The sequence below is a fragment of the Herpailurus yagouaroundi genome, unplaced genomic scaffold, assembly GCF_014898765.1.
Source record: "Herpailurus yagouaroundi ecotype Mexico unplaced genomic scaffold, PumYag 182, whole genome shotgun sequence".
Classification (NCBI taxonomy): domain Eukaryota; kingdom Metazoa; phylum Chordata; class Mammalia; order Carnivora; family Felidae; genus Herpailurus; species Herpailurus yagouaroundi.
The window spans coordinates 42,386,938-42,410,619 of record NW_024412413.1 but is presented as its reverse complement, the minus strand read 5'-3'; the positions used below and the strand labels follow the sequence as shown (position 1 = coordinate 42,410,619).

Genomic DNA, 23,682 nt, shown 5'->3' with positions numbered 1-23,682 from the left:
TCGGGCTCTGGGCTGATGGCTCGGAGCCTGGAGCCTGTTTCCGATTCTGTGTCTCCCTCTCTCTCTGCCCCTCCCCCGTTCATGCTCTGTCTCTCTCTGTCCCAAAAATAAATAAACGTTGAAAAAAAAATTAAAAAAAAAAAAAATAGGCCCTGGAGCAGATAAGAGAAAGGAAAAAATGGGAAGTTTTAGTTTAGAGCTGCAGAAAACCAGTACGATTTTTTAACTAGTATGATTTGAATATTTATTTGACATTCACATATACAAAAAAAAAAAAATCCTGTCACATCGCACAAATGTTAAACTATTTTTGCTGAATTAAAATGTGACTGAAAAGTGACAGAGAAAAGTGGCCAACTATTGAGGGGTTAAAAAATACTCTTCGATGCTCATGAAGTTGGCTGAAAAATGGTATACTTACTTCTCTGATTCAAAATCTCCCTGCTCTTCAAATTTTACAGTGTGCCTTATTAATCTCCACTGCTTAATGTCTGGTGTTGGATTCCAGAAGACCTCTGAATTATCAGTCTTTTTGTCATTAATAAAAACTTCACTGTCCTGTATTTAAAGAAATTAAAAATTAAAGAACTATCATTATTTAAATTAGGATTATTTAGTATAGTAATATAAAAATTTTTTCCTGTATTTAATCCCACAGTTAAACACATTTCTAAAACAAATACAACTAGCACTTTTCTAAAAGCTCCAAATGTCTTGTCATTTCATAAAACCATTAAATAAGTACTTGTAGTCATTTAAAACTTTTGGTTGAACACACAAAAAAGTTCAGGAGATTTCACAAGTTTTACTTAATAAACAAATTTCCAACAATTACTTGCAAAACCTCAACAACGATTTCTGAATTGTCACAGAGGAGCACAGTATTTGCTAACAGCTACAATGAGATGCTGCTATCTACGTACTCAACACAAACCTCAAAGAACCTTTCTTAGCATTAAAAATTTGAGTACAATGTTAGAAATTTCATTTTTAAAAAAAAGATCGTTCTATCTTTTTTTCCAAATGATTTTTAGATAGAAGTAAAATTTTAAAATTACAGAGCATATGCTACAGAGCATATGTGGCCTCTTGGTTGAATCTCCAGATCCAGCTTCACTTTCTCATCACATTTCTCATCATTTTCTGATTATAATGCAGAAAACAGCATACACTCAGTGTTCACAGTGACAGTGTACACAGTGTTCACAGTGTTCACAGTGCATCTAGGCAGTACCATGATATACCGTTTTTCATTTAAGCTCCTCTTAACAAAATTAGGTAAGTGCGAATTTAGGTCAGCAGAGAAATAAATAAAAGCTGTTGCTTCCAAATACCACTATACCCTTTCCATGTCCCTGAAAAGGAACTGTAACTCTAACTGGAAATGCCTCTTTCTTCTAGGTGAGGGGCAGGACACTGCTCCGAGAAGCAGCCAGCCCTGGAGCCAGAGTGCACAGGCTGGAACTCTTGCTCCATCACTTTGAGCAAACTGTTTAAACTCTGTGCCTCAGTGTCTTCCTCTGTAATACGGAAACAGTATTACCCACTTCATACAGTTATTCAGTATCAAATGAGTCAATACGAGTAACATTTTTATTAAATTTTTTTTTCCAACGTTTATTTATTTTTGGGACAGAGAGAGACAGAGCGTGAACGGGGGAGGGGCAGAGAGAGAGGGAGACACAGAATCGGAAACAGGCTCCAGGCTCTGAGCCATCAGCCCAGAGCCTGACGCGGGGCTCGAACTCCCGGACCGCGAGATCGTGACCTGGCTGAAGTCGGACGCTCAACCGACTGCGCCACCCAGGCGCCCCACGAGTAACATTTTTAAACAATGCAGTATATTCTAAATGATAAGTGTTAGCTATTTTTATTGAATTAAACTTTTGGAAAGGTAAAGTATTATTACAAGACACTAAATATTGTTGATAACAGATCAATGCCAAAATATTTGTTAAAAGCTGAAGCTTATAGTGAATAGTGATGTTTTTAGCAATGGAATAAGTGAACTTTTAAAATGTGATTTTTAATTTTTTTCACAGAATAAAATTCTTTTTGTTAAAGCTAAAATAGAAAAATACTTACCCAATGGCCTTCCAAAGTAGCTAGGACTTCTTTTCCCAATTTAAGTTTCCCTGATATTTGATTAACACAGTCACTACTACCTAGAAATGGCTTTTAAAAGAGAAAATGTTACAGAAAGAGTTTACTTTTATCTTATATTTACATATAATGTAGACAAAAACAAACGAAAGAAGTAAGTATATAGTTACAGTGCTACTAAAGCATGAAGGGTGAAATGCTGACTCAAATTTTAGTCAGAAACGTTCAATGAAATCAGAATTTGTTGCTGTGGAAAAAATAGGTAAAAATAAACAGACTGTGTGAAGTCCAAATAAACATGTTGAGAAAGATCACAAATGATAACTCATGCTCTCTGCTCTCTCCTGACTCAACTGAGCTGTCAATGCTACGGTATGTTTAAGCAATAACAATTCAGTAGACTTAAGGGACTTAACTCATCTGTTAGAAGTAATAATACCCCTGCCTTCAAAACTAAACAGTAAAACAATACTTAACCAAAAATCCTCCAAAATTAAGTTATAAGGAAAACACTTTGAGTTACTATATTGCCTTACTAATGTCGCTCATCTGTGACAAAATTTTGATGTTCCAATCTAACCCTTAAAAGTATCATAAATTACTTAAAACATCTTTAGTCATGATTTTCAAATAACACTATCACCATACAAAAAAAAAATTTGCTAAGATTAAAAAAAAAAAACACAACAAAGGGCACTGCACCAAATAATACTTAAAAGAGATACTTTTTATTAGAACAAAGTTGCTGATCGGCTAGATAGCAACATATGAGAAATTTAACAAATATTAAACAGTTCATAGAAATATTCTTTGAATATATTGTCCTATACCAATAGCAGCCATGGTGAAAAGGTCTTAAATTTCCCTTTCACTCAGAGGCAGAGAGAATTTTCCAAAGATGGCCATCTTCCCACTGAGAAGTGGGGTCCATATCTCTTCCCCTTGAAGTTTATTTATTTATTTATTTATTTATTTATTTATTTTGAGAGAGAAAGTGCAAGTGGGGGAGGGTCAGGGACAGAGAATCCCAATCAGGCCCTGTACTGTCAGGGCAGAGCCTGACATGGGGCTCAAACTCATGAAGCGTGAGATCATGACCTGAGCCGAAGTTGGATGCTTAACCAACTGAGCCACCCAGGTGCCCCTTCCCCTTGAATCTGAGTGAGCTTGTAACTCTTCAACTAATAGAAAATGGTGGAAGTGATGTAATTTGACTTCTGAGACCAGGTCATGGATAGCAATACAGCTTCCACCCTGGTCACAACAACACTTGCACTTGGAACCCTGAGCCACCAAGTAAGAAGTCTGACTACCTTGAAGCCACTATGCTGTAAGGAAGCCAAGCCAAATGGAAAGGCCACATATACTAGGTGCTCAGATCAGTAGTTCCAGTCTTTTAGTCTTCCCAGTCCAGGCACCAGACATGGAAGTGACTGAGCCTTCAGATTATTGGCCCCAGTTGCTGAGTCACTCACAACCTGCAAGGCTTCCCAACTAAGGCCCCAAACATGATGTGGCAGAGATAAGCCATCCGCAATATTCTCTGTCCAAATTATAGAACCCCTATGGATCAGAACAAGGTTGTTTTTAAGGCTGTGAGTTTTGGAGTAAATTGTTAGGCATACAATTCTTAGTGTACACAACTATAGCTCAAGCTGATACATGCTTTGTGGTATTTTGTAATGTTTTAATTTACTGAGAAATTTCTATCAATTTACTCCATATATCTCATTTGTTATACTATACCAACAGTTTTATTAATTAAAATTAAAACAAAAAAAAATGATGGTTTTGTGTGGATCTGGATCTGCCAAGGCTGTCTTTTGATGAATTCTGTGTTCTTATATTTATTTTTTAATAAGGAACTAAACTGTGCTCTTTGTTCAATATTTATAGCACAGATCTTCTTTAATTGGGTGATACCTTTTATCCCTACTAACCTTCAGTTTGAATTCAAGTATTGCACTGTATCCAGTTTTTTGACACGTAATATTGACTATTCCACCAAGCTCCAGTGTCATTGTGCCATAAAGAATTCCTAAAGAAAAAAAAAAATTTCGACAAAAGGTTGGAGAGAGAGCAATACTGGCTTAGTAACCAGCAGAACTTTATAATCTAATCTCCTTCTAGGAAAAACCAATAATTCAAGAGCATTCTGTCCCACCCAATAACAATCAGTAGCATACACATAAAGTTGTTTCTGTAGGACTTAAATACAGGATACAATTATTTACAGATTCCATTCCATTTGTAGATGGAACTATTTCAGAATTCACATTCTTACGAAAATATATTAGCAATCCCCAAATAAATACAGCACTTTTGTAATCATTCATGGACATGCACAGAGTGGTGAAAAATTTGAGTTGTCCAATGTGCAAACTGCCAGCTGAGGTTGAACAAGGTAACACTGCCTTCTGGTTTCATCTCTCATTTGGTAAATAAGTGCCTTTTTTGCAGTATATTTAAGTGCCACATTTTTCACATTTTGGTGTTTTGTTGGGGATTCTGTTGTTTAAAAATGACCCCCAAATGCAGTGCTAATGTACTGTACAGCATTTCTAAATACAGAAGGCTATAATGTATCTTGTTAAAGCTTGACTCAGGCATGAGTTATAGTGCTGTTGGCTGTCAGTTCAATGTTAATGAATCAATAATATATAATAAGGCGTCTTTGAATAGAAACAAGGTTATGGATTGATTGATTGATGAAAATGTGTCAAGAGGCTCACAGGAACCTAACCTTGTGTTCCGCCTAGGATCAATAGTTTAGTATTCTTTAAAACAGTGTTTGTGGTAACTTTATGGAACATAGCTATTACAAATAACAAGAATCAACTGTATAAATAAGACAAACATATAAAAAAATTCCCTCAAAAATAGGTTCTGTGGTGAAAAGTTGAGAAAATTCATTTAACTTTGTTAAATTGTGTGTGTTCTTGATGAAACTGTTAAAGCTGCCTTTAATATGCAAATGTACAATGTTAATTTCCAAGAAGGGACCAGACTATGCAATGTTTCTCATACTTATTTGGCTGTGGAACTCCTTTTGTAAAGCAATTTGTGAGATTAATGATTTGGGGAACACATCTTAGAAAATACACAAGGGTAGAAAGCAATCATTATTTCCTATGCTCATTCACAAAGGGGTTATTATAGTCTCCTTTTTCATGCCAAAAAAAAAAAAAAAAAGCCACCGGCATTGGGTATCTATATAAAATACTATTTTGTTTATTCTAAATGATATAAAATTTAAAAATATATTTCTTATCAATTCCGTTCATAATTTCAGATATTTCACTTCATGTCTATTTTAAGAACCACACATGAAGCTCTAAGAGTTATCCAGCCTGAGGCCACAAGGTGGCCACTCCTGTACTTCACACAAAGTAGGTCCATGTTACAGTGGATAGGAGTCAACAAGCCTAGAGTTTAGTCTCAACGTTCTTACTAAGTAGCTCATTTGGCCTTAGGTAAGATTCTTAAAACTCTCGGTTTTTGTTTCTGTGAAATGAGGCCACATTAAATAATTTCCATGTTTACAAGAATCAGTCCCTAAAAGAGGATAAGTACCCAAAAAAGTTATTTTTAAAAAATGGGCTGGAAAGGAGTATACAGATAATGACCAAGCTGATGCCCTACAGTATAGTAGTACAGGTCACAGAGATCTTGACTCTGCAACATCCTAGCTATGTGATCTCTGGCAAATTAACTTCTGTGTGCCTCATTTTCCACATCCATAAAACAGAGACAATATTATCTACTTTATAGGGCTGCTGGAATGATTAAATGAGTTGATAAATGTAAATGCACAGAATGGCTGGGTACCTGGCCTGTTGTAAATGATAGTTTAGTATCTTTATTTTAATTTTAACTATCTTTAATAATGGGGGGAAGTATAATACATTAGTTTTTAAGAAATTGCCAAATGAGAATAAGAAACATTTTTAAAGTATTTAGTACAATGAGAAGCAGGAAATTAAAATTTTAATAGGGGGTGGTAGTACAAGAAAATGAAAATCACTTTTGAAGATTTTGAAATAATGGGCAGTTTCATCAATTTTAAAACCTGCACATTAGGCAAATGAAATTCGATTATTATAAATCAGCCTCTTCCAACTAGGTATGTTTTATAAAAAGTCTGATGTAGTGAATTAATTCACCACAGAAATATTCAGCAGATGATAGCAATAATCTTCAGTACCTATAAACCAAGGACACTTTCAAATGAAAGGCTGACTCCATCAATCAGAAAACACAACCATTACAGATTACAGCCATATACATTTACTTAAACAGGTTTAAGGAATATCTAACTCAAGTATGGGAAATACTTACCTTTACAATGAGCATACGGCATTGTCATGACATAATCTTCGCCTCTATTCAAGAAAGTTAATCGTGCTTCTCCTTCTAATATTGCGGATAATGAATTTCCTAAATTAAATATTATTTATTAAATTTAACAAAACCAATGCAACCAATTCAAAATAAAATATATTCAGGACACCCTTCATAGATCTACAGTGGAATGTCTTAAAAACGTCTCAATCTCAATGTGTCCAAATATATATTTGTTATCTTATATCCAAAACATACATGACCCATATTCCTGGTCTTATAAAATGAGCACGTTAAAAAGGTACAGTTATGTGCTTATTATGTTATTTTATATGAGGCTCTTAAAAATCTTAGAAGTGTGGGACGTGCAATAAAACATTGCTTTATGGTATGGCTTAATGTATCTAAAGTTTGAATAAAAACATTATTATTTATCTGCAAGTTACATAGTTAAGTCCCAAGCTTTAAGTACTAAAACGGACACAATACTACCATAGATAATTTAGAAAAAGAAAACATAAGCACAAACCATCAAAATGCAATTGATGATAGAATTTCATGGTATTTTCTTCTAGCTTTTCTCCCAAGTGTATTTTTCTTTTCCCCTATCATCAGTTTTATTGAGGTACAGTTTACATACAATAAGTGACCCACTTTAAGTGTGTATTTTGATATTCTTGACAACTGTATACAGTCACATAACCATCACCATCACAATCAAGATATGGAACTTTGCATCAGCCCCATAGAGTTCCCCCTTCCTCCAGCCTCAGGAAAACACTGGTCTGTTTTTCATCACTGTAGTTTTACCTATTCTAGAATTTGTATAGATGGAATCATAAAATAGTTTACAGTGTCTGACTTCTTTTACTTAGCAAAATGTTTCCCAGATTCATCCATGCTGTTGTACCAACATTTCATACCATTTTAACAACATTTATTTAAATTCTCTTTAATTTCCTCACCAATGCTTTTTTAGTTTTTCAGTGTACAAGTCTTATACATCTATTATTTTATTCCTAAATATTTTATTTTCACATACTATTATAATTAATGAGTTGTTTTTTAAATTTCATTCTGCAAGTGTTCATTTTGAGTATACAGAAATACAACTGACTTTTTATTTTGGCCTTGTATCCAGCAACCTTACTAAACTCATTTTTTAGTTCTAGTAGTGTTTGGTATACTCTTGAGAATTTTCTATATAGATTAGGTATGCATATGGTTTTTAACTTCCTCCTTTCTAATCTGTATGCTTTTTCTTTAACTTGCCTACTGCATTGGCTACAACCTCTAGTAACAATTTTATAAAGAAGTAGTGACAGTCAACATCTTTGCCTTGTTCCTGATCTTAAGTAAAAATTATTTAATTTTCACCTTAAGAGTATGAAGCTGGCTATTATTTTTCACAGATACCTTTAATCTAGTCCTAGTTTGTTAAGAGATTTTATTATGAGTGGGTGTTGAAATTTGTCGAATGCTTTTTCTGCATTTATTAAAATATGGTTTTCTTTTATTCTATTAACATGAACTACACCAATTTTCAATGATATACCAACCTGTGCCTTTAAGACAAATCCCACTTGATAAACTGATCATGATATGTATCATTTTAATATATCCTTTATGTATACTACTCTTCATAAATACTGATTTGTTACTAATTTGGTAAGGATTTTTGCATGTACTATATATTCATGAGAGATAATAATATGTACTTTTCCTATAATATCTGGTTTTGGGATTAGGGTATGTAGGCCTCATAAAATGAGCTGAGAAACATTTCCTCTTATTTTCTATAAAAAGTTGTATAGATTGGGTTTTTTTTGTTTTTGGTATTATTTCTTTGGTATATATTTTGGTATTATATATATTAAATTTTTTTTAATGATTACTTTTTAATTTTTTTCTTCCAAAACTTTTTTTAACGTTTATATATTTTTGAGACAGGGTGCCAGTGGGAAGGGGAAGAGAGAGAAGGAGACACAGAATCTGAAGCAGGCTCCAGGCTTCAAGCTGTCAGCACAGAGTCTGATGCGGGGCTCGAACCCATGAACCATGAGATCATGACCTGAGCCGAAGTCTGACGCTTAACTGACTGAGCCACCTAGGTGCCCCATAATGTTTATTTTTGAGACAGAGAGAGACAAAGAGCATGAGCAGGCAAGGGGCAGAGAAAGATGGAGACACAGAATCCGAAGCAGGCTCCAGACTCAGAGCTGGCAGCACAGAGCCCGACGTGGGGCTCAAATTCATGAGCCGTGAGATCATGATCTGAGCCGAATTCGGACGTTCAACTGACTGAGCCACCCAGGTGCCGTGGTATAATTTCTTCTTTAAATGTTTGGAAGAACTGAAAACATCTGGAACTGGAATATATCTTTGAAGGAAGACTTCAAATTACTAATTCAATTTCTTTCCCTGATTTAAGACTATTAAAATTTTATGCCTTTCTTGGGTCAGTTTGGTAATTTTTATTTTTCAAGGGATTTGCCCAATTCATCTAAGCTGTTCTAAGGAACATTATTGTTCATAATGTTTCCTTATCATTCTTTCAGTATCTGTAGGATCAGTAGTGATTCTGCTCATTTATTCCTGATTTGTACCTTTTTTTTTGATCAGTCTACAATCAACTCTTATAATTTCTGATTTTCTGTACTGTTTGTCTACATTCTACACTGACGTCTGCTCTTCATTATTTCCTTTCTTCTACTTAGTTTGAACTTAATTAGCTCTTTTTCTAATTTCATAGGGTAGATCACTAATTTAGATCTTTCTTCTTTTCTAACTTAAAGTTATAAATTCCCCTCTCAACACCACTTTTGCCGCATCTCACCAATTTTGCTATGTTGCAGTTTTATTATCATTTAGCTTAAAATATTTTCTAATTTCTCTTGCGATTTCTTTTTTGGTCCATGGATTGTAGAAGTGTGTTGTTGAATTACTAAATATTTGGAGTTTAACTTGGTATCTTATTATTCGTTTCTAATTCTATTTCCTTGAGGGGCGCCTGGGTGGCGTCCGACTTTGGCTCAGGTCATGATCTCACAGCTCGTAAGTTAAGAGCCCCATGTCGGGCTCTGTGCTGACAGCTTGGAACCTGGATGGAGCCTGCTTCGGATTCTGTGTCTCCCTTTCTCTCTGCCCCTAACCCACTCGCATTCTGTCTCCATCTCTCTCAAAAATAAACATTAAAAAAAAATTAATTCTATTTCCTTGAGGTTGCAAAACATACTCTGTATGAATTCTTTTAAAATTTATGGAGAGTTATTTTGTCATCAAATATCATCACTACCAGTGAAAATACCATATATATACTTAAAACTAATGTGTATTCTGTCATTGTCTGTTGTAATATTTTAGAAATATCAATTAGGGTAAGGTGGTTGATAGTGTTCTTCAGGTCTTACATGTCTTTGCTTATATTTTATCTAGTTGTCTCATCATTTGCTGAGGAGAGAGTGTTAGTGTACAACCATGGTTCTAGAATTGCCTATTTCTCCCCTTAATTCTATTTTTGCTTCATGTATTTTGAAGTTCTGTGGTTAGGCATACATTTATTATTATGGTGATGTATTAAACCTTTTATCTTCATGAAATGTTCTTACTCTGTTAATACTTTGTCTTAAAATGTATTCATATAGCCACTCAACTGTACTTAATGCTTGCATAACACACTTTTTTTTTTTTTATTTTTTTTTTTTCAACGTTTATTTATTTTTGGGACAGAGAGAGACGGAGCATGAACGGGGGAGGGGCAGAGAGAGAGGGAGACACAGAATCGGAAACAGGCTCCAGGCTCTGAGCCATCAGCCCAGAGCCTGACGCGGGGCTCGAACTCCCGGACCGCGAGATCGTGACCTGGCTGAAGTCGGACGCTTAACCGACTGCGCCACCCAGGCGCCCCAATAACACACCTTTTAAATTTTTCATTAACTACAAAACGTCAAGAAAGAAACAAACTACATGTTAAGAGGAATACACTCTATCCAGATGTCTTTAAGTTTAGCTTCATTTAGACTAAAAAAAAAATGAATTCCTAGACCAATATAAACTATCAACGCACCTAGCAGTTTCTATACAAACAATTCAAAAACCAAATGGAAGGAGGAAGTTATCAAAAAAGTGCCCCTACAAGGCCTGAATTTTGTAAATTCTTTCAAAATATAAAGTAACAGATAGCTCTGATATACACAAATCATAATGTAACAGAAAAAAAACAAGGCTAATTGCTGAAGTAATCCCAGAAAGTGAGCGATGCACTTGGTACTCATAAAAATTTCTCAGGTACAGAACACATGCTCATAAAAGTCATTTATGTTATAATCAGAGGAGGGGCATGGAGGGACGGGAGGTAAGCAGGGAGAGAACCTAAATATAGAAGAAAAAAATCATCTTCTAAAACAAGCAAAATGTAAAACTAGGCAAAAAACCAAAATCAAGACCCCAAACATCAAAACACATAAAGGATACCTTAAAGAAATATAAAGGCATATACCATATTCTTTTATCAAAAACTATTGTTAGATTTCCCTGTTATAGACCCATCTATGGTTCTCCACTCTATCAGGTAACCAGACCTTTGGTTTCTGCTGACATTTTCCCAATCTTACAATAATTATTTTTTTCTCTCAGATTTAAAATTCTTCATTTAATTCATTGATTTTTCTCCACTTAAAAATTAATTTTAAAAAACAAAAGCAATTAAGGTTAAATACGTTCTACTAGTATATAGCTTTAGCCATTTGCTTATTTGAATTGTCATAGTTTTTAGATTAAGGTTTCCTATAATAACCATATTTCACTATTTTCCCTTATACTAATGAAAGTTTTTATTAGTATGTTGTTCGGCCCAAGATTAATGATCATTACTGACTGACCCTGGACCAAGTATTCTAACCGTACTTGTATTCTTTCCCTCTTTATTCAAAGACTAAATAGAATGATCAACCCCTCAGATACAATGAGATAGAACAAAAATCTTCAGTGGGACTAAAAGCAAAAAAATACATTATGTACTAAAATGGCTAAGAGTGGTCATTCCATCTTTTGATAAATGGTGCTTGTGATGAATTTATACGTATGTGATGAATACTTATACAAAATGAGTCCTATTTATGAATCATACTTCTGAATGGGCAAAGAAAAACACTACAAAGGAAAGGCCATTATCCAAGTAAAGATGATACTTAAAATGACATATAAATTCCTTTCTGAAAACAACCCAAGACATTGTCCATAGAAAAGCTCACCAGGAAATACTACCTTCCAGAAAAAGGGGGCAGACTGAGACAAGGGGAAACTCACCATAGAACTTGGACTTAGCCAGGATACTACCACTAAGGCAAAATCCATCCTTTCGGTTACTAACATAAAAGGCAGATATTGGTGGATGATGGGATACCTATTGAACACAGAAAAAAACATGAAATACAGTAACATAAGCATATTATTTTACTACTGTCAAAGTTCAAGTCTTAACCGTATACTCTAATAATTAGTAAGAAGAAATGTTTGGTAAGTGGTAAAATTAAACATTGATTATAGTAATCAGCCTCCAAGATATCTCCCAAGGAAACCACCTTCTGGTATTCACACATTAGATAGGCTCCTCTTACAGTGTACCAAACCAAGTTTGTATAAATGTGATAGTATGTCACTTCTGAAATTAAGCTATAATGCACCATCCGTTTTGGTCTCTCTCTCTCCCTCTCAGATCATTAGCTCTGAGCAGCCAGCTTCCCTGTTGTGAACAACTCTACGGAGAAGCCCATGTGGAGGGGAACTGAGTGCTCTTGTCAAAGGCCATGTGATGAGCTTGGAAGTGATATCTTTCAGCCCAGTTAAGTCTTTAGATGACTGCAAAGCTGGCTGACATCTTGACTGCACACTCATGAGAGACCCTGAGCCGGAACCACCCAGCTAAGCAGCTCTCAGATTGCTAAACCACACTGCAGGAGCTAATAAATGTTTGTTTTGAGCCATTAAATTTTGGAAGCCATTTATTTATACAGCAATGGATAACTAATACAGTGGCTATTTTTGTATAGATTACTTAATAGGCTGTAGGAAACAAAAGTTTTAACAAATGATACTTCAGTCATCTAATATTTTCAAAATGTATACACATTATGTTTTCTGAAATGAGTCAAAGCTAAAATCAAACTCTTCTCAAGCTTCTCAATTTAGCAAGGATTTACAATGAACTAAAATGCAAGGTGGCATAATCAATTAAAAAATTAATACACAGATAAGTGGTTTCAATTCGAAACGTATATCAAAATTTCTAGGGAAGAGGAAGGTTTTTCAAATGAAACATAGTCTCCTCATTCTTCTTGAACTTCTCATGAGAATTATTATAGTAAGGGGTCACTGTTATTGAGAAATAATGTCATATTCCTCAGGACCAGGGAGTAAAGGGGAGGACAGGGGAAAGATTGAGAATCATGAGTAAGATGTATATATGTCTAAATTAATGAAAGATTAAAACCAAGAAAAAATTTTTAAAGATATTTTATCTCTACCCTCAACGTGGGGCTCAAACTCACAACCCTATGATCAAGAGTTGCATGCTTCACTGACAGAGCCAGCCAGCAGTCCCAAAATTAAGAAATATTTTTGACTGCCTACTATATATACAACAAAAAGAGAGATTTGTAAGAAGGGCATTCCTTCGAGGAGCTGACAATTTGATTAGGGAAATAAATATTCTGTAAAAAGTTAATGGAAGTGTTAAAATAACAGCTTAATGGATATCACAAAAAAGAATATAGAAGAGAGAAATCAGTGGGAGGTGTAGTCACTTGGATCATGAAAGAGGAGTAGGTTAGGATTGATTTAGATGGAAAATAGCCAAGAAGAAATATTGGGATGGGAGAATTAAATTTAAAAATAATGAGGCCAAAAAGTACAATATCAGGTTACCTAGTTGTAAATGCACAGACAGGTCTAACTACTGCCAAAGGTTCAGAAAGGCATCAAATTTGAGATTAATTTAGAAAGATAAGGAAGACCTTGAATGCCAGACAGACAGGTGTAAAATCTGATTTAGGAAATAGGAAACCACTGAACAATTTTGGTCACAAAGAAAACAAAACCGGTGTGGGAGGATGGCTCAGGAAACATATTTATTTTTGGTCACAGGATTCCATGACTATAATAGTAATACCTATAAGTATTGTATTTAGTCATATTCAGTACTAAAAGATTAAGTGCTTACCAAATGTTCACTAATAAGAAAGGTTAATAATCAACAGTGAGTTTACTGAGTTAATATTTTTTATTAAAATATCCCAGTAACTTCCGAACCAGTTTTGTTTCTGTAACATGCACTTCTAATACCTGTTCAGCAATATAAAATGTTTTGCTGTTTGTTCTGGGATGAATCCATAAACAACGGAAAGTCTCACCAAGTATAGGATTGTAAGGTTTCTTCAGTCCCTAGGAAAAAAACATACAAGTTTCAAAATACACATCTGGAAGATTTCACCTCCTCCCAGTCAAAATGGGTTTAACTCTTATCCTTATAAAATTTCACAGTAGAGACAGGAAATAAAGTGAAGTAACTTCAATCATAATATAGGTCTAAATGATTAAGTATTTTACAATTTTTCTAACTCAGAGGCCCTGAAATGCTTTTCAATAGATAAAGATAACATAAAAAATAAAGAACTCATATTAGGCTAAAGAAAGTTAAATATAAACATTACCTTTGGCTTTTTATAGAATCCTGACAAATACCATTTCACTACTTTCTTCAAACGGAAGTAAGGATTTTCTTCAAGAGCAGCCCTAAAAACACCAAATGGTATAAACAAAACTTTTACAAAATATCTCACAAATTCTCCCTCATATTTATCAAGTAAACCAACTGAGTATATGATTGGAAAGTGTAAGTCATATTTAAAAAAAAAATTTTTTTTTACATTTATTTATTTTTGAGAGACAGAGGGAGACAGAGTACAAGTGGAGGAGGGGCAGAGAGAGAAGGAGACACAGAATCCAAAGCAGGCTCCAGGCTCGGAGCTGTCAGCACAGAGCCCGACGCGGGGCTTGAACTCACCAACTGTGAGATCATGACCTGAGCCACCCAGGCGCCCCAAGTATAAGTCATATTTAAAACAGATGGCAAAAACAACCATGTAAATCAGTCTGTAAGAATAACTTTTCATAATCTGGTTATTTTTCTCCCCATTTTTACCATTGTTTGATACACTGCCCAGGTCTTTGTTCAAGTAGTTTTTACAAACTCTCCAAACCAAGGTTTTTCAAGTGGGGTTCTGGAGAGCCTTAGATATTGCCAGGGGTTCTGTGAGAAATTATGATTGAAAAAAATGAATGTATTTTGAGATTCAAGAACTGTGTGATGCCTAGTATTTGCAATGATGGGGCAATGGCCAAGCAGCGTCATCAACAATTTTGTGAGAGGTGTTCAGTTCCATATGTCAGAGAAGGATTACATTCATTTGATTTAGTCTATTCTCAGTCACTTATTTCAATTAGAGGAGATTAAGGGTAACTGGTGAATGCTGCCCTACAAGAAGGGAGGACAAGAGGTTGATATTAGCCTCTCCCATGCAAAATGCCCCCCTAGGAATAGGACCATATGTCCCTTGAGCTCCTATTACAAAATAGAGAAGTTTCAAATCACAAATACGGAAGTTTTAAGATAATTTAAGTCAATCAGTGCTATTTTTAGCCTTCAACCCTAAGTGCTACCAAATGATTTTCCAGAGTAAATAAATTCGATCATTGTAACAGATAATCAAAGAACAATTTTCATTTTAAAGAAATTTTTAGAAGCTATGACTCAGCTACCCCTTTACCCTTTTGCTATTGCTCTAAACTGCAAAATGTTGCAAAACATTGTAGATGTCAGAAGTGAATTCTGAGTTTTCACATGTATATGTATGCATATATAATATATATAATATATACATTACAACTTCATACATACGTATATTACAATTTAATTATTTATTACTTCCTTCAAGCATGTCTGAAGGTTCAGTGTGTGATTTTTGAAGATGAAGTGTGAAATGGAAGAGACCAGGCTTAGGTTTACTGACCACTGTGCCAAGTTGAAACCCTGCTCTTAAAGGGAGTAGCAACCTTCTGTGCTCTTCCTATCTTGATTTAAATTCTCTTGCTATTCAACTTTACTTACTATTTTGTATTTGCATAGTTCAGAACGCAAAGCAACATGGAGAAGTATACATGTCTTGCTATTGTCCCATCTCTCCATATAGGCAACTTTTTTCTTTTTTTAGCTTTTTTTAATAAACAGTTTTCTTTAAGCATAAAGAAGCAAATAAAAATACGCAGCCTTCCTTTTCTTAAAAAGATAAAAAAGGAAACAAACCACGTATTTTTTGTACCTTGCCTTTTTCACATACACATAATCCTGGAGATCCCTCCAAATCAGGTTACAAACTTCTTCCTTATATGTAAATGCACCGTATGTTATTAACCCACCAGTCAACTGTGGCTCAATACTTGAGTTATCTAATCTTTTTCTATTACAAGCCCTACCACAACAATCTCGTATATATGTCATTTTGAATATGTAGAGATATATTTGTAGGGGTTTTCCCAGAAGCAGAATTACTGGATCAAAGGACTGACTGCATCTATAATTCTGGTAAATACTGCCAGGTTCTTTTCAAAAGCACTGTGCTGGTTTGTGTCACGCAGCAGTGGCAGCAGCAGCAGCATACAAGTGCCTGCTGCCCCAAAGAGCCTTGGCAACAGGGTGTGTAGCCAGAAAACTGCAACCTTTCAACTTAGGAAAGTGGGCATCTCTCAGGAAGATCTCACTGTCATTCATAGGAACCTGCCTCACACTCAGAGAAATGAATTTCTACACAGATAAAAGAACTATAATATATAAAGCAAAACCGGGGTATAAAAGCTTTTGGATTTTGGTCACTGTGATTGATAAAAAACTATCTTTTTGTTTGAATCTGCACTTTTCATATTTTGAGTGAGATTTACACATTTAAGCACTGTTTCTATTCATCTTTGAAGTACCTGGTCATTTCCTCTACTCCTTTTTCTATTAGGTTGCTGGTCATTTTCATTAAATTTCTAAGAGCCCTTTTTATTTTAGGGAGATTAACAATTTGGGTATGCCTTAACTTGCAAAAAATCTCCCAGTTTTTCAATTATCTTTTGATTCAGCTTATGACTTTTGCAACATTCACTAATGCAACTAATAGCCTAATAAAGCAACTAATAAATTTAATACAGATATTGATAAAGAATCTAAAAGCCAGGCCACAGGACCAGAACCTAGCATCTCAGAACACGCAGTGTCTTGAACAGCTGGAATGGGGGCAACATGTGAAACCTGGAAAGGTATACATAAAGTTGATGTCTTTTACTGGTTCCCCAAGAAACCACTGGGAAAGAGATCGGCAGCTTCTCCTCCACCTCCTTTACGCCTGCCTTCCCCAGAATTACATCCAGGATCAGCTGGCAGGAAACAAAGCAAAGATGAAAGTGGGGATTTATACCGTGAGCCAGCAACTGGCGGAGCATTCTGGTTGTGGAAAGCAGCACATCCCTCATGAGCATGCAGACAGGATAAGCACAAACAGAAGCACAAGCCCCAGGATGGGACCTGAACAAGAGCTTAGGTGACCTGGGGGAGAACAAGGAACGCTACCACCTCTCCCCATGTTAGGTCAGGAAACAGGTCAGGGAGCCTGTGAAAGCAGTACTGTCTGTCAGGTAAGGGACAGACTCCTTGTCTTCCTCACACTTGTGATCTCTCAATTCAATTGCATAAATGGAAACATTAGAGCAAAATATTAAGTATTCTTCTTATTAAGGTCAACTGTAGAACTGGTGGAGAGAGGGACATCTCATTAGAGCCTAGTTTTGGTAAGGCATAACCACTGTAATTTGCGCTCTGAAAAAAAAATCTCTTAAAACCATGAAGCATCTTTCATTTTAAGAAATGAGAATCTAATGGGGCACCTGGGTGGCGCAGTCGGTTAAGCGTCCGACTTCAGTCAGGTCATGATCTTGCGGTCTGTGAGTTCGAGCCCCGCGTCAGGCTCTGGGCTGATGGCTCGGAGCCTGGAGCCTGTTTCCGATTCTGTGTCTCCCTCTCTCTCTGCCCCTCCCCCGTTCATGCTCTGTCTCTCTCTGTCCCAAAAATAAATAAACGTTGAAAAAAAAAATTAAAAAAAAAAAAAAGAAATGAGAATCTACTTACTCAGATATGAAATCTGCATGATAGTAATAATCTGAAAGTTTATCCAGGAAAGAACGAGGTTCCAAAATAAATGTCGGCAGAACCACCCTGGACAGGTCCATGCCAGGACGGACTTGTTTCAACAGTGTCCAGATAAGGCTTTTGTTTTCTTCAGACACAGTTTCTGTTTGAGAAGCCTCACCTGCCTTTAGCAATTGACAAAAAAATACTCAAATATCATATTTATCTCAGACACATTAGATATGTAAAAAAACAGCTGATGTTGAAATATGCATACTCTGTAAGACTATCCCAAGCATTCTTAAAATGGGAAATAACTCATTAGGTAATAAGTCTATAGCTATAAAACTTAGGTAAAAAGAGTAGTCGTTAAGAGACATCAAAGTGAAGGATATACACAAAGAATTCATTACAAAAAATATTACATGCAATTATTTTATACCATAATCACTTCTAAGAATTAGCAATACCAGGAACATTACAAACTCATGTGTCCTTGCAATTCACATTGTACCTGGCAATGACATTAAGGAGTACTAGTACTATCCGATTTCAAAAACAAACCTGAAGAAAATGTAAACTTTAAATTTAATAGAATTTATTGGTACTCATGTGAGTACACGTTATTTATAAATCCTGAGATATTTCACGTGTATGCAATTTTTAAAATAAAATAGGTATCATCTAAATGTTCTCTTTCAGAAAAATAAGCAATAGGTCAAAGAAACGTCTTCAATTTCAGCTGAAAATTTCCAAGGATCAGAAAACCAATACCCCTGAAAATCATAGACTTTTACCTCTCCTAGTTCTTCATGGCTCTGTTCAGTGTAGGTAGTCTCCTTTAAAGGCTCCACGGGCTCTGGTTCGATATAAGAGTCATCTTGCCTTTCGGATGTATCTGTGTCACTTTCTTCACTTTTCCCCATCACCTCATTGTCAGACTCATCATGTTCTTGATCATTTTCTTTATCAGATTTATCAGAATACATATCTTGGTCCTTAAAATGCTGCCGTTCAATTTCACTATCATTCAACCTTGAAGGTAAGAAATATTAAGAGAAAGAATAAAAGAGACAAAGAATATTTAATTTATAAATCAGAATGATATGAACATTTATTCAGAATTTGAGTGTCAGGCACTGTTCTGTGTTTTAGACAATTTTACTCAGTTAACACTCAAAAATAATCCTATGAGATAAGTAATATTATTATTCTCACTTTACAGATTAATAAATAAAAGCACAGAGAAATTAAATAACCTGGGAAATATTACAAAAGAACACTCTGAACTCTGCCTCTTTACCATTTAGGGCAAAAAGCTTCCAACAGTAAAGTTTTGGACTTTGCCTTGCTAGATTCTTTTCTTGGTTTTACAAACATCATCACTTGAATCAACCTGTCACTTCTGGCCTAAAGAAAAACTTCCAAGTCAAGATTATCAGATTCTCAAGTGAACTCAAATGAATTATGACTTTCCCTCTGTAAAGGTCTCTCCAAAGTCACTTGAAGTGAGTGAAAATGTAAAAGCTAAGTAATTATATCTCTTTAATACTTGACTCACAGGTTTAATCTTGAGAAAAAAAATCCAAGGACAACTAGAAATGGATATTTCAGTTTATGGAAATAAACCTATAGCCTAAACAGATTAAGATGCTACCCCCACCCTATTCATACAGTGATTAGGGTTAATAATCTGTACAAAATAGAACTTATAAAAAAACTCACTTCCAGCTTCAAAAAATTAAGAAACTTTTTTCCAAAATCTTCATTTGGATTCTAACCAAAGAATTTCTAATAGAAATTCATTCTTATGGTAATTATTTTCTTTCTTTCCCTTTATAATCATGTTTTTTTTTAAGTTTCTTTATGTATTTTGAGAGAAAACAAGCATGCGTGTGAGGGAGGGAGAGAGAGACAGGGAGAGAGAATCCCAAGTAGGTTCCTCGCTGTCAGCACAGATCCCAATGCAGGGATCGATCTCACAAACTGGGAGATCATGAACTGAGCCAGTTAAGAATCAGATGCTTAACCCACTGAGCCATCTAGGCACCCCTATAATCATATATTTTAAAATAGCAGTCTAAAATTGCTGTCTCTGCTTTCTTATCACCTATTCACTCTTTAATCTCTCATGATCTGGTTTTCACTCCCCTAAATCCACTGAATCTGTTCCTTTAAAGGTAACTAATGACAGCTTAGTTGACAAATCCAGTGGCCTTGTATAATCTTCACCTTGTGTGACTTCTCTGCATTACAGGATTGTGACAATTATTTTTCGTAAAATGGTATTAGTGCCTCGGTTCCATGTAACTGTGGTTTGACTTTTTGAGCTCTCTGATCCTTTTTACTTCCTTCCATCTGTAAGATATTTTAATCTTCTTTGACCCTCTTTTATTTTCTCTGTCCTCTCTCCCCTTTGGCAGGCTTGCCAGTTTCAAGCCTTCACCATCATTTGTTTGATTTTCAAACCCATGCATGCAAAATAAGCTTCAGACCTATGTTTTTTTTTTTTTTTTTAATAATTTTTTTTTCAACGTTTATTTATTTTTGGGACAGAGAGAGACAGAGCATGAATGGGCGAGGGGCAGAGAGAGAGGGAGACACAGAATCGGAAACAGGCTCCAGGCTCTGAGCCATCAGCCCAGAGCCCAACGCGGGGCTCGAACTCACGGACTGCGAGATCGTGACCTGGCTGAAGTCGGACGCTTAACCGACTGCGCCACCCAGGCGCCCCCAGACCTATGGTTTTTTAAACGCTTGGCTGATATCACTTATATGTCCTGGGGCCAATGCATCCTCAACATGTGCAATTATTTAATATATTATCATCTCCCAACATGGTCCTTTATTTTACTATCATCTTATCGGTCACTGAGATTTAAAACTTGTAATCTTCTTTAATTTTACCCACTCCCTGTCCCTTACATCTAGGCAGACTATGTATCTCAAAGGTAGGCCTCCACTTACCTGGTCTCTGCATCTCTTAGCTCATGTTTTGTCATATAGCCAAATGAAAATATTGCTATGTTGACTACCTTTGTAAAAATCTGTCATATTGATCTTCCCTCTGATTCCCTAGCTGAATGTTATCTTTCCAACTTCTAAATTCTCCTGATCCTGTATTACCCTACAGCATCTCTCCTTTGGTTGTTTGTGTCATTCTTATCTTCCTATCATTTATAGTTGCCTGGCATTTTATACGTTTTAAACAAAATAAAACATCTCTCCAGGATCAGAAAGCTAGTATGCTGTTGCACTGGATTCAAATTTAGGATCATATCTGATACATCTCCCTATTTATAATGCAGTGAATAATACAGCAAAGTGTATGTCTCATACACAAGAGCATTTAAAAATTATCTGGTATTCAATAAAAACAATGGACTATTTACAGCTGAAGAGCTTCAAGGGAAAAATCTTGGGAAGGGGCGCCAACAAACACCCATTCCTAACTTTGAGGAAAGTAACCTCAGTGTTGTTGGGAATAAGTAGCTTCAGAGCAGAGGCTGAATACTGGGGCAAGGGAGGAGAAGTCTAAGTTTCCCTCCAAAGCAACAAAAGAGATTTGAACCTCAACTAAGGTACTTGTTTGTTTCCCCAGGGAAATATTTTTTTTTTTTAGTATTAACTACAATGAATGTTTCAGGGTATAAAACCACAAATAGGATACAGTTCCAACTTGAAACACCTGTGGTATAATAGGAGCATTCCACAAATACCAAGCAGAGCAAGTCAAGTGCCATTACCAAAAAAATTAAAAAGTGCTACAAAACAGTAATAGAAGAACAGATTATATCTCACTATTGTGAAGCAAGAAACGCTTTGCATTTGATGTAATATTTGAGATTGGTCTTGAAGAATGGGATTATGAAAGGAAAAAAGAGCAAAGAGGACTAGAAAACATTCTTTTTTTTTTTTTAATATATATATTTTTTTAACGTTTATTTATTTTTGAGACGGAGAGAGACAGAGCATGAACAGGGGAGGGGCAGAGAGAGAGGGAGACACAGAATCGGAAGCAGGCTCCAGGCCCTGAGCCGTCAGCCCAGAGCCCGACGCGGGGCTCGAACTCACGGACCACGAGATCGTGACCTGGCTGAAGTCGGACGCTTAACCGACTGAGCCACCCAGGCGCCCCTAGAAGACATTCTTAATGGAGGGAACACCATGTATAAAGAAAAGGTATGTATTTGGGAAAGAACAACTACTTCACATTAGCTGAAATAAAGGAAATAACTTTCTATACCTTATTACAGCAAATAAGCAAGTGGTAAATCAGGCCTCAGACCATATAATGGGAAGAAAACAGCCACGTTCAATTCTAGATACACCACAAAAATTCTAGGCCTGCCACTAACCTAGTGAATAACATCGTCCCTTCTAAAAATCACCAAATTAGTGGCAATAGCTACTTACTGAAAGTTGTCACCACTGTGGAGATTGTTAGCACGTAATAAGCCATACAAAGTCACATGTGTGCTCTCTGATGAAATGCTCAGGTCATGTTCCTTTCCTTCTCTGATCATTGTACGTTTAAGAAGACTAGAACATTTCAAGGCCAACTCCAAAGCATCCATCCAGCACCTTCCTAGAAGAACACAGATTCATAAGCAATATAGTTCAAGAAACTATAAAAACAAGGATCCATCTTAATTTAATACTGTTAACCTTTAAGCATACTATTATTTCTTTGAGAAACATTCACTGGAAAAGTTCACGTGAATATAAAATCTTGCAAGGATTTTTTAATGCAGTTTTTCAGTTTAGCAAGTGCTTTTCACAGACCAAGCATCTAAAAACCACGGGTAAATGAACAGTATATAGAACACATTAGAAAGTACACCTAATCTAAAATAAACACACTTTACTTCTAAAATCTTAGAACATTAACAGGTAGTATAATTCGTAGCTACCAACGAAGGTACAGAAAATACACTAAAGGGGTTATGCTTCTACTATAAACAAACTTATCAAATTAATATTTTGTTTCTGATAAAAGGTCTAACCTCAGGTTTAGTACCATCCACTTTACTTATAGGTACGAAAATCTGAAGTCATGGAAATAAATGCCTGTACAATATTGTCATTAACTGCCACATTAGTAGAAACACTAGTAACTTTATTTTTAAATTAAAATTTAGAACTGTATTAGCAAAATAAAAGTTAGTTGCTCTTAAAATGTATATATATATTTCCATATCTGTTGGAAACATCAGCCAAGTAAAACGCTTTTCATAACATAAGCTTGTGCCTATGACATTTTAAAAATAGTCATCAGGTAAAAGTAAACTCTAAAAGGTTACAAGATCCCCTAGGTTAAGTTAGTCTAAACTATAAAACATAAAAGTGAGGAAGAAATCCATTATCAATTATTAAGGTTTTAAAGTTAGTGTGGCTTTCCCATTAAATAAGTTTTACCCTCTCCATATTGCTTCAAGAATTAAATATTAAGTTACTAACTGCAGAAAAATTTGTATTTGAATCTTCTATATAAAAAAACTCAAAACAGTATATACGTGTATAAATGTTAATTTTTAATAACAAAATACAAATAATATTAAATGTACCTCTAAAAGTACAAAACCTAGTGAGTTACCACAAAGAACACTAATGAAAGTAAAAAGAGTGTTAACATATCAATGGAGGATGAAGAAGAAAACTTTCGCTAATTCATCACTCAATTATACAGTGCTTCCTTCCTATCAGATTTTTGTCTACAAAGTTAATGTTTTTAGTATTATAAGCAATTTATAATTACAATATGTCTGCTCCAGTACCATACTAAAGAAATTTTCCCCAAAGGAAAATACACAGTGGCATATAAAATAAACCCTTAAGAAAAATGAGGGCCAAAATCAAATCCATCAAAATCTGTATTTACCATCTGACTCTGAAGTAGCTCGGATGATCAAGTAACTGCTAGGTAAGGGTTGAGTTATAGATCCAACTGCTTCACCTTTGGGGCCCTGAAAAGCAAAGCAAAGCAAAGCAAAGCAAAGCAAAGCAAAGCAAAGCAA

At 35.4% G+C, this 23,682-nt stretch overlaps 1 protein-coding gene across 1 annotated transcript in view; it reads right to left on the bottom strand.

Moving 5' to 3' along the window:
- Positions 1–23,682, bottom strand: part of OSBPL8 (oxysterol binding protein like 8) — a 166,572-nt gene that overhangs the window by 16,610 nt on the left and 126,280 nt on the right. Inside the window, exons 10-20 of the mRNA XM_040490424.1 lie at positions 23,547–23,631; positions 22,082–22,253; positions 18,463–18,700; positions 17,666–17,850; positions 14,154–14,235; positions 13,786–13,884; positions 11,752–11,848; positions 6,442–6,540; positions 4,044–4,141; positions 2,086–2,175; positions 422–558 (exon numbers count right to left, since the gene is read on the bottom strand). Of these exons, the coding sequence (XP_040346358.1) occupies positions 422–558; positions 2,086–2,175; positions 4,044–4,141; positions 6,442–6,540; positions 11,752–11,848; positions 13,786–13,884; positions 14,154–14,235; positions 17,666–17,850; positions 18,463–18,700; positions 22,082–22,253; positions 23,547–23,631 (1,382 nt within the window). The remainder of the gene's footprint in view (positions 1–421; positions 559–2,085; positions 2,176–4,043; positions 4,142–6,441; positions 6,541–11,751; positions 11,849–13,785; positions 13,885–14,153; positions 14,236–17,665; positions 17,851–18,462; positions 18,701–22,081; positions 22,254–23,546; positions 23,632–23,682) is intronic.